The 12,577-nt window shown below is 36.2% G+C and overlaps 1 protein-coding gene across 2 annotated transcripts; it reads right to left on the bottom strand.

The window, feature by feature from the left end:
- Positions 1-5,586: 5,586 nt before the first annotated feature.
- On the bottom strand, positions 5,587-7,157 carry LOC6562409 (protein rolling stone). 2 transcript variants are annotated; one of them, XM_032736359.1, is made up of 4 exons: positions 6,987-7,157; positions 6,715-6,928; positions 5,899-6,206; positions 5,587-5,841 (listed from the first exon to the last, which is right to left on the bottom strand). In XM_032736359.1, the coding sequence occupies exons 1-4, from the start codon at positions 7,119-7,121 to the stop codon at positions 5,686-5,688; spliced, it is 813 nt and encodes a 270-aa protein (XP_032592250.1). In that variant the 5' UTR covers positions 7,122-7,157; the 3' UTR covers positions 5,587-5,685. The 2 variants fall into 2 exon arrangements, with proteins under 2 accessions (XP_032592250.1, XP_001987953.1); XM_001987917.2 differs by having other exon boundaries at positions 5,903-6,206.
- Between the last annotated feature and the right edge of the window lie 5,420 nt (positions 7,158-12,577).

The raw sequence follows: 12,577 nt of genomic DNA, 5'->3' as shown, positions 1-12,577 counted from the left end.
TTAATGGGCCTCCGCCGCACCATCGACCAACTGTCTGTGCACCATCCTGCACCTGGCATCTGCACCTCTCCCTCTCTCTCTCTCTCTCTCTCTCTCTGACCCTCTTCTCTTCTCTTCACTTTTCTTCAGTTAATGCCCATTGAAGGCCATTTGATGCGTGGCCAAGTGAGCTCGTTGCTCGGACTCGGCGAGCTTGCAGCACCAAGTGATAATAATTTAAAATGATGAATTTAAGTAGCCATTAAATTGAAGTGAAGCTACATTGAAAGCATTTCATGGCATAGCCCAAGTAGTGGCAACGGTGAGTTCGACCATTGTTAAAGAAATTTTAGACAACAGAAACTTGTCATTGTTTGTAACTCTTCATCTGTGTTATGAATCTTACTAACTTATCTCTGGTTGTTTGGCAAGTTTATCCTTGATTTATTTAGATAAGTAAATCTTATTCTCGATTGATTCCTTTAGTTGTATGTATTTTTACTTTTATATCATGTAATTTACATTATTATTTTTTCAAACATCTTCATAATAGCTATGGCCTTTGTTGAGCAAATAAATGAATTGTCTTATGGATTTATATATTAATTTAATTGAATTGAAATGAATTAGTCACTTTCTATCTATTATATTATTTAATTAACTTTCATTTTAAATTAACATTTGTTTTTAATTAAACCAATTTTTAAATCAAATTTTTGTGGGCACATTTAATTAATAAATAAATACTTTAGGTATTCCTGAATACTTATGGTTGGGTGTCTCGACTGGAATAGGATATTTTGTAATATTCAATAATGTTGATGAATGTTAATTTTATTACAGTTTATGCCAGCTTAAAATAGCTTGGTGGCTGCCAAATATGCTCAAAACTGATGGCACATCCGAGTGATCAGAGCACTCGGAATGAGCTCAGAGAGATAATTTGAAATGATGGATTTAAGTAGCCGTTAAATTGAAGTGGGTAAAAATCAGGAGCACCACAACAACAAGAGAAACTTCAGCTTTTGCCTGAAGCGTGACGTGGCGCAACCTGCGGTCTTCAGTCATCAAACAAGCAGAGTGTATATATACATATATATACATATATATATATACATATATTTGTGTGTGGGTGTGGCTATGTGGTTTATATTTAATGCGCCGTTCAATCAATTTCTTCGTTTCACCCTTTTTTTTCATCATTCCATCTTCTGCTTTCTGTTTAATAGTGTCGCTTGCATTGCGAATCGAGTCGCGTCATTATCCTTTTTTTACGCTAGCAAAACGACGCTGCGTGCCAGGATCTGAGACCTGGTGCTGGTGCCTGCAGTGTGTGGTGTGTTGTGCTGTGGCCAACTCAATCTTCGCATTTGCCTGACGTACGCTTCTTTCTGCTTATTTATTTATTTATTTATATTTATTGTCATGCTTGTTTATTGTTTTGCCTTTGATTGGCTTCGACTCCGACTTTGGCTTGGGCTTTGGCCATGGCTTTGGTTTGGCATCGATATTGTTATTTGGCTTTGGCTTTGGCTTTGCATATCCAATGCTTCGTTTACTATGAAGTCTCTCTATCAATTGGGCATATCTGCAGCTTAAGTTTGGCACTTAACGCCACTCAGTTCGTAAATAGATATCAATTATTATTATTGGCAATTAAATTAAAATATATTAGATTTAAGACAGAGAATATTTTATGATGATATAGAATATTTATAAAATATTAGAAAAAAAATTATTTAAATTAAATTATACCTTATAGATCAAATAGATTTTAAAAAATATATTAATGTAAGTTTAGAGTTTGTACATAATAATTTTTTATAGAGTAGCATCTTAGTAATGCAAGAGAAAAATGCCACTCAAGCTGCTAACTGTCCCTTTGCAAATTCTGCTGGCTCATGTTCATGGCCCTTTTTCTCAACGTTTGCTTTTATTTTTATTTTGCTTTCCTTGTTCATTTTGGTAGCGTGTATTTTGTATTACTTGGTTGAAATCCCTCTTATTGGCGCATAGATTTATGGTTTTATGCTTAAATGATTGTTTGTTCTCGGCCCCATGTTTTGAGGGTAAGAATGCTCATAACAAAGGGAACGAAACGCCCATATCAAATGCAAATGTGATAATCAAGTTATAAATTCAAATTGAAACTCATAAATTGTGCGTGAAAGAGTAAGAATATTATATTTTTTAACTGTAGCTGAAAACTTTGCCTTAACATTCTTTCCATTCGTAAATTCCAAAAGCAAACGCTTCATTTATCAATATATATATATATATATATATATATATATATATATATATATATATATATATAAATATAATGCTTTATATGGTAGATGTATTTATTGCCGGAAATCACATATATCCGCTTGCTTTTTGAGTCTACAGCCAGACGACGTGCCATTAATGAGCACCACAATTAAATTTCATTCTCCAAAGTGACACAAAAGAGGTAAAAAACACACACACACACAAACAACAGCAAATATATAAATATATGCAAAATATTAAAACAGCAAATCCCTGCAGTAAGTGTGTGTGTGTGTGTGTGTGTGAGCGGATGTGTGTGTGATTGTGTGTTGCCTTTATTTTCCATGCATAATATTAAACATCCTGTTGCCGGTTAGCAGCCAGCTGGTTGTTGTTGTTGTTGTCATAAATAACCCAGGAAAAGGTGTAGATTCATTCGAGTTCGTAAATCGCATACGTGTGTGTGTGTGTGTGTGTGTGCGTGTGTGTGAGTGGCTTAAATTTGCTGCGTTATTTGCGTCATTTCCGTAGTAAATCAACACAGCACAAAATGCCAAGGACAAACAATACAAAATACTACAAAAGCCCCTAAAGGCAACCAAGAGCATATATGTAGATTTTAAATGGAATTTATACATCTATGACAGCGTGTGAATCTCTATCTGTGTCTGTGTCTGCGTCTGCGTCTGTGTGCGTGTGGATGTGTGAGTTTAATCAGCCAATCAATTTCATATACATATTTTAACACTTGAATGCACTCTAAAGAATCAAATTTCATACCGCTTCGATAGCCCTCAAGTTAAATAATATTTCACGAAAATCACAACAATAGATTGATTATGCAAAATAGTTTTGGCCTATTTTCCGCACATTACTTTTATTTCCATTTTTTAATACCGCAAAAAATAATCTACATTCATATATTACGATGAAATTTGAGGTGTAACTTTGGATTCATAAATTGTTTATTATTACTTTTGAAGTTTTCATAAAAATGTTTGCTAAAAGATTTGTGTAAGCTATTTCTGTTGTTCAAAAATATAACATATTAAATTAAAAAATAAATAAATAATAAATATATAAAAGTGTAGATATTGTAGATAGATTGCATACAATCAAAATGAAGTAATCTAATAATAATAATAATAATAATATGTACAATCCCTGAAGCAACAAAAATATTTTTAATTTTTTGTTATATAAAATATGAAACTTTCTCTTAAAAGTTGAATAAACATTATTTATTTAATTTTAACTTATTTTAGTAAGAATATTTTTAATTTCTTATTAAATTTGCAGTGATATTTTAGGTGTACTTGTAGTGGCCATTAAACCAACAATGGCAAACCTATAACAATGTTATTGCGACGCATTCCCACAATTTATTTTTTCATCTGCCCTATTTTTATGCTCGTTGGATTTCGTCCCCTGCCAACCCTGTCAACCCCTCTCGCGATGTGGCATTAACTTCTGCTTCGATAAATAAACAAGTTGAGCTACTTAAGATTTAAGTTGTTGTTGTTCTTGTTGTTGCTGTTGCTGTTGCTGTTGTCGGACGAGCGTCGAGTTGTAAGTGTGTGCACAAATTTATAGTGGTTACTTTTTCAACCCCGACCGCTGCCCCTCCCCTCTGCTCGAGCCACTCAACTAAAGTTGCCAACGTATTGCCACAAAATGCATATTACGTATACGCGACGTATGCGCATTTCAAGCATGAAACTCTCATGCACAATGAACAGCAGCGACGTCAACGTCAACGTCAGCGGCAGCGTCAGCATCGTCGTCAACGTCAACGTCAGCGACAACACTGCTGCAGCATATGCGTGCCATAATAAACATATAAATGTTTATGTTAAATTAAATTGAATGCAAAAGTGCGGAAATGTTAAAAAATGTTAAAATGTTTTGCGCCTTGTTAGCTACGAAACGGAACGCTCCACTTGCTGGCACCCCCTGGCGACTGCTGATAACAATTTAAGATGCTGCTTTAAGCGTACACTTAACTCACACACACACACACGCCCATACACACATATGCGACACGCCCCATTTTGGCAGGACGATTTGGCGGCTGTCATGCAGAGTGCAGCCATAAATACGTTAACATTCGATATGTTTCGACTACCGCCAGCTGCAACTAACAAGGCTAAGTGGCTGCACTAACAGTGTTGCCAAATGCGCTCCGGTGGAGTGCCCCCACTTCCTCACCCACACACACACACACACGCCCACAAAGTGACTTCCAAAAGGCCGATTCCTGCATCTACCCATCTGTGTATCCATCAACTTTCGCACACATATTGAAATTATTTAAGTAACTTCATGTCGCCTGACAACTGTGGCAACTCTGCAGCAGGCTCAGCCTGTGTATTGTAAGCCAGCATAAATATTTCAATAATGCCATTTACACTGACGTCAATTTTATGCTAGCCGACGCAGTCTCATTTGTGGCTAAGACTGTCTCCATGAAGTGGCTAATTGTAAAGAAAGAGTGCACAGCTGATGTGCTAGCAAAAATAAATTGTACAGAAAACTAGCAGAGCCAAAGACTGACAAGTGGTGCCAAAGTTGTTTGATAAATAATAGGAAAGATTTAGGCTAAGCTAAGCATTATTAACTGCTTACTTATTTGTCTAAGCTATTTCTAAAAATAGAGTTTGCTTTTTTTTTTTGCTCTTAAGCAAATATTTTTTGCTTTCAACACATGTTGCTGCGAAATGAAAAAAATTACCGCCAAATTGCCATACAAATATTCCAACAAATAAGAATCAAACTTCACACTTAACTATCTGAGTCTTATATTGTCTTAATTATTTCAATAATTGTGAGTTTATTTCAATTTCTTTCCAGCGGAACTAAAAAATATTCATTTAAGTTATTCATGAAATTATTCTTACAGAATATTTATTGCTTGTATACATGTTACTTTAAAATTTTGAAATGCCTTAACAATATTTCAACAACATTATTTGAGTATATTGCTCTTTTGCAATTTGATACTTTAAACTTATTTTTGTGATGTGTGTCTCAAAACTAAATACACACTGAAACCTCCAGCCATGTATCCAGAAGTCATAAAATTATCAAAACAAATTACATATTCAAAAAGAAGACAACAACAAAAAATAATACATAAATAAATAGAACTTGTGATACGCAGTAATAAACGAGAGCAAAGCTGAGCATAACAATTTGCTTTGCATAATAAATGGGAGGCAGGGTGGAAAAGATAGAAATGCGTAGATGTTTTGTGGGATAAAGGTGGAGTTTTGGGGAAATGCATTTGCGTTGCGCATTCGAATCACGTTCCAGCGGATTAAATAACACAAAAATGACACAAAGAACCAAATGTGGGCACTGGGGACTGGAACGCTTTAATATTATGCAATTAGAATAATTTTCCACCCCCCACTGAAAATGATATACGTATGTAGAGACACCAGTTACTGCAGTTTACCCAGCTTGCGCGCTATCAGGACCCTCAGACGATACAAACCGTACTGAAGAGTTGAGCAGAAGACCAGGAGTATCGTTGTCCACCCAACGAATTTCAACACACTTAACGGCTTTGCAAAGTTCAAAATGGGATAGATATAAGGACGTCCGCGTCTGTAAACGGAGAGATGCAGAATATTTGAGTTATTATTAGTTTATATTAGTATATACATACGGATCCAGGCCACCTAACAAATAGTAAACATAGGCAAATCCCATATAGGCCCCGGAAAACACTAATGGATAGAAGACATGCAGCAGACGCGATGGCTGTGCGACCACCATGTGATCTATGGTGAATAGCAGGGATGGCAGGACATGCAGCCATATGTTGAAGAGGGCATTTAGCCTAACCGGATTATTGGACGTCTGATCCCTGGGGTACACACACGTCCAATAGATTATACAAATCTTTTGCGCAATGATCAAATTTACCCAATAACAGGCCCAATAACAACTCATCAAGTAGCTTCGATTCACTATGGAGAGTGTTAGAAGCAAATGCATTATTTGAGGTAAAGTAAAGCATTTCATATTCAGTCATAACATAAAATGTTGAAAAATATAAAACATATTTAGTTATTTACTTAGTTGTGATTATTGAATCTACTGAATCTGACAACTCTATTGTTTATCTACCGCATCAATTCAAAAATTCTTAATTGCCTCAATCTGCCAACTACTTAATCTCAGTTCCAATAGTTCCAGTTATATACAATCAGGATAAAATATTTATTATGTAAATATGTATATACCAAAGGCAGATAAGCATATTGGTTTTGTGCAACAAAAGTGTTGCTGTTTAATGAAAAATATAGACTACAGAATTGCATTACGATAAATTATAAGTGTCTCTCAAAGAATTAAGACTGCTGTGATAGGCCAACTAAGGCGAAGATGTATTTATTCTCGCAGTTCAAAATATAGTCACAAAATTACTCAGTTGGATAACTGGTGTACTCTGCCTTGTATTTTATTTATACTCACATATTTGTGCAGGATTTATGTGATATAGAGTAACTAAAATTGCTCCACTAATGCTAGTAACGGCACACAGCACAAAACCCCAATTAGTTAAGTAGATAAACCAATGTCCTTTGCGATAATAGAGTTTGAAATAGCTGAATAAAGCAGTGCCAAAGAAGGTGCACAAAATCCAACGATAGATGAGAAAGCCAAACGACCTTGCTTCCGATTGCCACTGGATGGGTTATAGAACAGTTGAAGAGCTTTGAATGAAAGTTATTTGATGAACTTACTTGTGATCTATAAAAGTCCTGGGCTGCATGATGGTGAAGTCCCAGATTCCTATATCGAAATTCATGACGCAAACTAAGAGGTTCCTGTCGCAATTCCTCCCGTCGTTCACTCTCTGCGTGCTTGGCTTCAGTCATGTATAACTATTATTATTATTTTTTTTATTTTTTTACTGTGAACAATTTACTTTAATTTGATATCTCTGGCAAAGCTGAGGCTTTAGTAAAACGTTTAAATTTAAGTGGCATTCACACAGTTTTTACCACTCCTACTTAGCCGGTTGGAAGAGCTTCTTATCTGCGTTGCATAATTAACAGTTACATGGCTGTGGGCCTGAGCCTAGCCCTTCTTGTGGTCCTGGTCTGGGCCACCAGCGCTGTGATGCGCTGTGCGGCAAATTACGACATGTGCCTGACATCTATTCCCTTTCCCCGCATTCGACGAAGATCCCACGACGACGACATCCTTTTGAGCCAAGCAGACACTTTTAATTGAGAGACACTTCGCTGAGTTGTAGCGTGCAATTAAAATGCCATTACATGTAAAAACAAAACGCAAGCCCTGCCACCGGCACGGTGGCCAAAGCACTCCCAAAAATACAGCAAATTTTCAAAATATTCAAAAAAAAAAAAATATGCTTAGTTTATATAATGTCAATATACATATACAAAAATATATGTTTAATGTTAAACAATGATAAAACCATATTTAAATATATTAAACAACTTCCAATTATTGAATTTTTTCATTCGAAATGGTTGTCGTAATTTTAAAATTATTTTCTGTTGTACTAGTTAAGCAATGTTTGTGAAATTGATATGTTGAAATATAAAAGATAAATTATTATTTTACCCACTGTGCAGCATCTTAATAAATTCTGAGGACAGGATTTCTGTGTATATGTACTCGTATATATGAGCAGGCATAGTGATGCCTCGGTCAGGTACGTGCAGTAAAAATGGCATCCCTGTGACGCTCTTGGGGCCAGCCAAGCATTTCCTCCAACTCCACAGCTCAGCCGTAGCTGCTTTGTTGTGATTTACTTGGACGACGAATATCTCAATTTGTCGACCACGGATTCCCCCTTGCGCTTCAAACGATGCTTTGTCAGCGCTGCCAACATTTTTTTGCATACATTTTGTTTGCCCTTTTTCCGGTAGACTTTTCTCCTTTTTTTTTTTGTTTCTTGGCATTGCACAAATCACGCAGCTCCATCAAAATCACATGTTACCATCACGCCCATGCCCACAAGCCCATTCACCTGCGGGCTTTGAAAATGCAAATTTAGTGTTAAAAGTTCAACCTGCCAGCTTGTTTCATTCACTCTTTATTTCTCTGCATCTACCTATCTACCTTTGCTCGGTGGCTGCTTCAATTTTCCTAAGTTAGTTTATTTTTGTGGCATTCCAATTGATTTGCTGATTTGCGCATCAATCAAAGAAATTTTCGCTCTAAGTTTGCTTTCATGTGTTCGTTTGGGTTTCCTCTCGAATTTTTCGACATCCCATTGTAATGGAATACGAATTGAGACCATGTTTGCCGTACAGTTTGTGTTTCGTTTTCCATTGAATTTTGCACGGCTTGTTGGAATTCTCAAAGCTCAGTCAATTGCATGTCCACATGCCAGTCATTGATGGCATCGACGGTTGAATTTCGAAAGAATTTGCGCCTTCAAGGATGCTTCTTCTCATGAAACTCTTCAATGCCATCATCTTTCATTCATATTTTCAAATTCAAATTTGGATTGTAGGTTATTGGCGATGTCCTTCAAAGATAGGGACATGCCACGCCCACCACCGTCTTTATAGCCATCAAATTTGGTAGGTATATTACTGGTAACCGACAAAAGATGTATTCCGGGAAGTGTAAGTCGATAAATCCGCATTTCTTCCACAATTTTAAACACCCTTCAAAAACCCATAAATCATTATTGGACCACGCCCCAGTCCCGCCCTCAAAAACGTTTAAAGACTATATCTCCCGCAATTTAAGAGCTATAGTTAGCAAACTTGGAAGGTAGATTACTAAGCCCACTCCCACTTCAAAAATTCTCCAAAGCCCATATCTACTGCAATTTTAGAGACAAACTTGGAGTTAAGATTACTAGGAACCTCCTTCAAAGATCAGTATTTCTTGGTTAAGCTCACTCTTTTGTTTTATATATTTGTTGACATTCGGATACTCTCTATTACTATTATTACTTTTTCATACGTTCTTCTATAAAATACATTAATATTGTTTCTCGTTCTTAGAATTTAGCTTAAAAGGCTTACAATTTTTATTAATATACTTATTTATATTAACTTTTAAGCTAGGAAACATTTATTACATATATGTTAAGAACAATTTCTTGAATCTTTTGAATATCTCTGTTTTTGTGTTTCTTCAAAATTCTTTTTCCATCTTTTGCTTTAATTTATTTATGTACATATTCGTTACATATTTTTTGTATAATCTTTTTTCAATTATTTTGTAGCCCATATAAAATTAAATTGTATTTTGTTTCTTGGTATATTTTTTGCTTCTTTCATTTTTAAATAATTAAATTCCTGTACTGGATAAAAATTCCAGCAGAGCTTTCGCTGCAATTCCATTGGCCTAAGCCCCGACAATGGCAGCCAATAATGATTTGTAATCTGTGCTAGTTACGAGGTACACAGCATATAGGATCGAGGACATTGGACATTGGACAATGGACATGTCTGGCATGCCGCCCACCAGCTAGGCAAAAAATTCAATTTCCAAGGAAGTAGCGCGCATTGGCATGCAGGTCGCCAACGTCATCATCATCGACATCATTGTCAGCACTTTGGCAGTTTGCCATCAAATTGCTAGATTGGCGGATTGGCGTCTTTAAAGTGCGTGCCGTCCTGTGCCGTGCAGCTAACTGAAGGGTTAAGTGTGTAAATGTGACCCAGTGCTGGGCCAATTTTGGCTTATCGCAATTTACCAAGCGCTTCCTCTAACACACTTATTGCGATACACACACAGTGGAGTCGAGGGTTACTTTTAAAGCAAAAGGTAACATTCCCCAGTGCCCGCAAGCGTTGCGTCTCTCAAGTGTCATTATCTTAATTTAAGGCAGCCCAAGAACCAGAACCAGAACCATAGCTAAAACTAGAGCCAGAACCACAGCCAGAAACAACCCCCACCCATTTGCTTCGATGGAGCTGCTCTCAACTCCCATATCTCTTACTTGAATACACAATTATGTGGTTCACAGTAGGTGTGTTTGTGTGTGTGTGTGTCTATGTGTGCACGCGCGGTGTATGGCTAAAAATTATATTTTTCATGCGGAGAGAAGACGATATCGTTGCTCATCATTATACAGTCAGGCACGGTGTGTGACTTGTTACTATGCATGGCAATATCACGACTTCAGATTCGTCTCATGTGCTCCCGCGTCCTTCCAAAGGGAATATGCGCTTTCTCATTAGCCAGCTGTAAGCCAAGACTATGAGAAGTATTCAAGAAAATAAAATAATCTATAAATAAATGAGAATAAAAACAAAAAATAACTAAAGCATTTATTTTTAAAGCATACATTAGTGTCATGCAATTTATAACAATGAAAGTGAACCAAATGCAAATATGTTGCAAATTTTGGCGACACTTAAAGATGTTTTCAGCAGTATTTTATTTTTCTCCATATAAGCACATATTAATTTAATATGCTCTTCTCTACGATATTAAATAGTTTTGTATTACATTTTAAAAATATAAGCACATATTAATTTAATATGCTCTTCTCTACGATATTAAATATTTATGTATTACATTTTAAAAATTAATATATAATTTGACATAATATTTCCTATCTTAAGAGCAGAATTATATTTCACAAATTATATTAGTATACGCAATAACAACTTCAGGGTATCTCAGAGTCGGTTTGCTTATTTGGACAATTTGAGGCTGTTGTTTTTACTCTGTTATTAGACTCGTGGGAGTTCCCACATGCAATTTGCAATCTTTCCCTGAGCGTGTGCTGTGACAGTTTTTGTATAAGTATATTTATCAAACGAAAACATAAATACATGAAAGCACGGCAGCTAGTATCTATGTGTGTGTGTGTTGTGTGTTGTATGAGTTTTGTCTGTGCGAATGAGTGGGTGTTATGTGGGTATGGCGTAATGAGGACTGTGGTTCTGCGCTGCTTGTGTGTGGAGCATAGCAGAATTTTATTGCACATGAATTTCAAATTTCCTACTTGCAAGCTTAAACTTGAAAAAATCAACAAAGTGTGACATCTGATGTGTCCAATTCATGTACATACACAAACACACACACACACTTCTTGTATGCTATGCACTTGTCCTTTTATTATTGCACTTGCATCGCCGAGCTGTCAAAATCAACTCGTAAAATGTGAAATAAATGCAATATAACGAATTTTTTTACCATCATAAAAAGACTGGCTAAATGCTGCAAAGCTCTTGGGGCATCCGACAGTATGTATATGCATATATATATAAATAATTTAAAGAGAAATTTCAATATTATTAGACTAGCAGCACAAAAATTGGTCAAGAGAATAGAACAATTGAGATATAAGCCAATTATTATTTCATTTTGCATTTCAATTAAATTTGATTTTATTAAAAATATAGATTTTGCCTTAGAATAAAATCGAAATATATAAAATGATAAAAATAAGTCAAAAGCAATAAACAACAATAGAGTAAAATCCTTTTTCACAATTGCATTGGTTTTAGCATGAAAAATATGTTTTCCTGATTGGCTAATCTTTGAAAACATTTTTGAACAAACTAATAACTTTGGGATATATTTGCTAAATTTTATAAATAAATTTTTTTTTAAATTCTTGTCAGCTTGACAGTTAAACAATGTTTAACTGCAAAGACTGCAATTTAATTAAGAGCCACAAAAGTGAAACTATTAATGGAGCAGCTTTTAAGCTTCAGCGATTGAGTGATATCAGTGCTGGCAAAACTGAATCAACTATATTAAAAATGAGCATAAACGAGGGCAAGCAGATGGACAGACAGACAGACAGACACACACACACACAGAGAGACAATCAATTATGCAATGCGAAAAGCCAACTCCTGTCCACGGACACAAAAGCAGAAGCAGAGCGAAAAATCGAAAGGCATTTGCGTCAATTTCTCAATGAGCATCGAGAAGGGATTGGGCGGCGTAGAGGTGGGGGTCAAAGTGAACGCCTGCAATGCGCCATAAGCTGACTACAGAGCCCCAACCAAGTGGGTAACAGTCAGGACAATAACGGGCAAGTGGGCAAGCTCTTTATTATTGACGAAGTGAAGAACTGTTGACTGGGCGACTGACGACGATTTTCATTGAATATTTTCGCCTCTCGAGCCAACCCAAGTCAATGTGCGTGTATGTGTGTGTGTGTGTGTGTGTATGCTGAGCGTGTCTGAAGTTTGAGCCAAAGGCTATAAAACAGTTTACACAACGATAACAACAACAACTGCAACAGAGAAACGACTGCAGGGGTTGCCTCACAAAAATGTTGCTGACCTCAATATTTGTTAAACTTTTCAGCAACAATTTCGTTACACGATTTGCCTGCCTGCCTGTCTACCTCCCTGCCCCCTACCATCCTGCC

This window comes from Drosophila grimshawi, unplaced genomic scaffold (genome assembly GCF_018153295.1).
Source record: "Drosophila grimshawi isolate 15287-2541.00 unplaced genomic scaffold, ASM1815329v1 contig_1377, whole genome shotgun sequence".
Taxonomy (NCBI): Eukaryota; Metazoa; Arthropoda; class Insecta; order Diptera; family Drosophilidae; genus Drosophila; species Drosophila grimshawi.
Note: the sequence above shows the minus strand (reverse complement) of the source record. Positions and strands in the feature narration are given on the sequence as shown.

Bases quoted from the DNA above. Each gene is read 5' to 3' on its own strand.
- LOC6562409 (XM_001987917.2), bottom strand. From the start codon at position 7,121: ATGACTGAAGCCAAGCACGCAGAGAGTGAACGACGGGAGGAATTGCGA. The intron at 6,207-6,714 runs GTGAGTATAAAT...CACTCTCCATAG, and splicing joins CATAAATCCTGCACAAATAT to TGAATCGAAGCTACTTGATG. The intron at 5,842-5,902 runs GTATGTATATAC...CTCCGTTTACAG, and splicing joins TTGTTAGGTGGCCTGGATCC to ACGCGGACGTCCTTATATCT.